Raw genomic sequence first — 3,463 nt, forward strand, 5'->3', positions numbered from 1 at the left:
TTTTTTTTTTTTTTTTTTTTTTTGGTTTGGAATAACGAGGGTTCTCTGTCCCCAGGCACACAAGGGCGGCTTACTGTGACATCTGGAGTTGGTTACCCCCCCATTTGTAGCATTGTCCTGGAATTATTCCAGGAATTCTCTGCATTCTAAATCCACCCCTTATATCCTAACACACCCAACTCCCTAGTCCTAAAGCTCATTAATCACAGAGCCTCCAGGAGGAGATGTTTAACTGGGATTTGAACTCAGAGGAAAAGTCCACACTGGAGCACAGAGTGGTCATCGACATTCTCCCTGGCTTTGCATCGTGTGAAAATGTGCGCGCCAAGACTGAAAGGAGCACCAGCACAGAGAAAGGCCTTCCCCCGGGCACTCTACAGGCATCAGGACGACGTCTTTGCTGTATCTTTCTTCAGTCCCAAGGACTGAACTCAGGGTTTTGTACTGAGCTCAATACCCTGCAAATCCCTTCCCCTTTGTTCTCTGAGACAGGATCTCCAAAGTTGCCCCTCTGGGCTCAAACTTGCACTCTCCCTGCCTCCACCACCCAGAATGCTGAGTTTAAAAGCGTATGCCACCCTACCCGGCTATGCTTCTTGCTAGCTCTGAAGTCTTGGGTAAGCTACCAAGCCATGAGAGGTTTACTCTCATGATGTAACATGGATAGAATAAGAAACCAGTACTTGCAGGCTTGCTGTGGAGTGAGTGATTCATAAGTGCACAAAATGCTGAACATTTCCAACACAGTTGGCCCTTGATAGGCAGCAGTTACTCAGGCAGCAGTCACAGGGGCGCCGGGTTTCATGTCTCAGAAGTCTCTTATTTGCCCACGTTGCAGTTTAGAAACAGGTAGCCTCATCCCCCCAAAGATGATTTGCGTAGGGAAGTATATTAAAATCTAGAACACGCGAGAATTGATAGAGGATTCCTTCTCTACTTTAAAGATTATCTCTCAGTACTTTTCAAGTTTTTCCAAGCAACAACATTTTCACTTATTCTCAAAAAGCCTAAGTGAAGGCAGCAGGAAGGGCAAAAACAGAGCACAAGTGAAGAATCAATCCCTTTGCAATTTATGTTCTCCTGTGTACACCTCAGATGTCTGTGTGAAGGTGAGTTTTCCCCCACTTTCAAAATGAAAACTGGTACCACAGCAATTCCTACAAAAACATTATCCGTTCATTCATACAACCTCCTCAAATGAAATCAAATGGTCCTGATGGGACTCCTTCTTCCTTAACTCCAGCTTTCTTAAAACCCTCATTGCTTTTCAAGATTCTTTTAACAACTACTTCAGAAACTACGGGTCATAATTCTTCCTTACACAACTGAACTGGCTGGCACCTTGATCTGGAACTTCCAGCCTCCAGAACTTTAAGAAAACAAAAATTCTCCTGTGTAAACCAAAAGACAAACAAATGTTCCTCATCGGGATAACTGGTAGAGCAAAATAAAGACACTGACAGTCCTTTTCTTTTCTTTTTTCTTTTTTACTTCTCCTACTAGGAAATATTTACTTGCTGTTCAATTTTTATGCAGATTCTTACTATCACAGCAAGACCGTACCACATCCTCCCTCTCTGTGTTGTAGTAAGAGTTAAAACTCAGAAAGCAACAGATCGGGTCACTGGAAATTGCTTTAACACCTAGACAGTCCTTCCACATGGGCGTTCTTGTCCCTTATCATTCTACCGGGATTATATGAACCAGCTGCTAAAACCCTGCTGGTGCCCCAAATTTACTAACCCCAAATTACTGCTAAAAAGGGCCACCTTTTCTACAAGAAACTCAGCATGTGACAAACTAATCACACAGTGAACATGTAAGACATGGTATTGTACACAAAAAGCCAAGGGAAAAAAGTAAGAAATAAAAGTCCCTCGCTCATCTGTGAATCCCCACAAACCTCACCAAAAGCAGCTTCTGCCAGGGGTGGGCGTTAGTTTATTTCACTCGTGGATACACAAATGACTTGGGAAAGTGGAGAATCTTGTTTTTCATTTTGAATACTTAATGACAGTTTCTAGGAGTGTCACATTAACATTTCATGGTAGTAAATGGTAGAAGGGTCTAGAGTTACCTTGGTGAAGGAATTTGAAGAAAATCTCAAAGTAAACAAGATAATCTATAGTTTTGCTAAACTTTCACAGTCATTTAAAATTCCACGGGAGGACAAGGCTTTGTGGGAGCAGTTAAATTGAGAAAATGTCTAGGCCCTAGAAATTCTATACTGGTGCTTTTAAGAACACATCATTTGGCAGCACTGATTTCAGATATGTAAATAACAGCTGTGCCTACAAATTGAAATTAGCAAATGGAGCTAAATTTTCTTGGTGGAGGAAGAGGAAGACAGGAAAACCCGCAGGTTCCTAAGGAAACAGGCCACAGTACAATTGCTTATCTACTACCAAGTTAGAAGAGCTAAAAGCCGTGGGCAACTTATTTGTTAGAAATGCACATTAAATAGTACAATCCATACAGCCAAGTTCCTAGAAAGCAAGATGGAGGAAAACTCTCATCTTTAAACAACGCCTACAGACTATCACCTGCTAGCCACTTTTCCCCCCAGTACTGAAGACTGAACTCAGAGGTTCACACTGAGCTACATATTCCGTCTTTGTGGGGGAGCAGGTTCTGGCCAAGCCATTGAGCTGCCCAGGCTGGGTTGGAAACTGCAGTCCTCCTGCTTGAGCCTCTCAGGGTGCTGAGATTTACAGGGCCACCAATTTTATGGCATGTATGGCTATATCAATGTCAAGGGATGAGCAGAGGATGTGGCTCAGTGTAGAGCACTCACCTGGCAGGTTCCACCTCCAGCACAGTGAAATACTCAATTGTTTAAAATACCACCACGGACAGCTAAAGCGTCAGTCTCCACCACTAAGCGCACTGTTATCAAAAGTTCCTAACAAACCAAGAGGCCAAAGACCAGCAACTCCTCAGAAATAAGAACTTATTTTGTTGATGACATTGGCAGAAGATAAGTGTAACAACTTATTTTCAAATTCACAAAAGTTACTTTTTCTTTTCAGTTCCCTCCACCTCTCGCCTCCCCAAGGGGAAAGGGTGCGCAACCCGAAGCAAAAATCCCTCCTTAGTCTCCCATGCACACTGACAGGAAGATTTCTGCTTAGGCAGGAAAAGAGCCCTAGGTTCGTTTGGTTCCAGTTGGACCTGAGATACTCTTTAAAAAAGAGTTAGAAAGTCAGCGCGCAGAGCCCGCATCAGGCTCTCAGCCCTGCCTGGAGCACCCCGCCCGCCCAATGCGCAAGAGAAGGGAGGAAAAGCAGGTCTGGCGCGCCTTACCTGTGATCGTCATGGTCCCCAGCATATTGGAAAACAGCTCCGGGAGGATCGGGGGTTCCTGCCCTGCCTTCCTCTGGCAGCCGGCTGGAGCCTCGGCCTCTCTCTTGCCAACCCCGTGAGGTCTCGGTGTGGCCGGGAAGGACAGAACGGCAGCCACCCT

General features: G+C 44.7%; 1 protein-coding gene across 1 annotated transcript in view; it reads right to left on the bottom strand.

The window, feature by feature from the left end:
* The window catches only part of Akap12 (A-kinase anchoring protein 12), a 19,765-nt gene extending 16,355 nt beyond the window's left edge, over window positions 1–3,410 (bottom strand). Inside the window, exon 1 of the mRNA XM_010628843.3 lies at window positions 3,304–3,410. Coding sequence (XP_010627145.1) covers window positions 3,304–3,328 — 25 coding nt within the window. The 5' untranslated portion in view covers window positions 3,329–3,410. The remainder of the gene's footprint in view (window positions 1–3,303) is intronic.
* Window positions 3,411–3,463: the final 53 nt, after the last annotated feature.

This window comes from Fukomys damarensis, unplaced genomic scaffold (genome assembly GCF_012274545.1).
Source record: "Fukomys damarensis isolate Sample0158 unplaced genomic scaffold, DMR_v1.0_HiC HiC_scaffold_14, whole genome shotgun sequence".
NCBI lineage: Eukaryota > Metazoa > Chordata > Mammalia > Rodentia > Bathyergidae > Fukomys > Fukomys damarensis.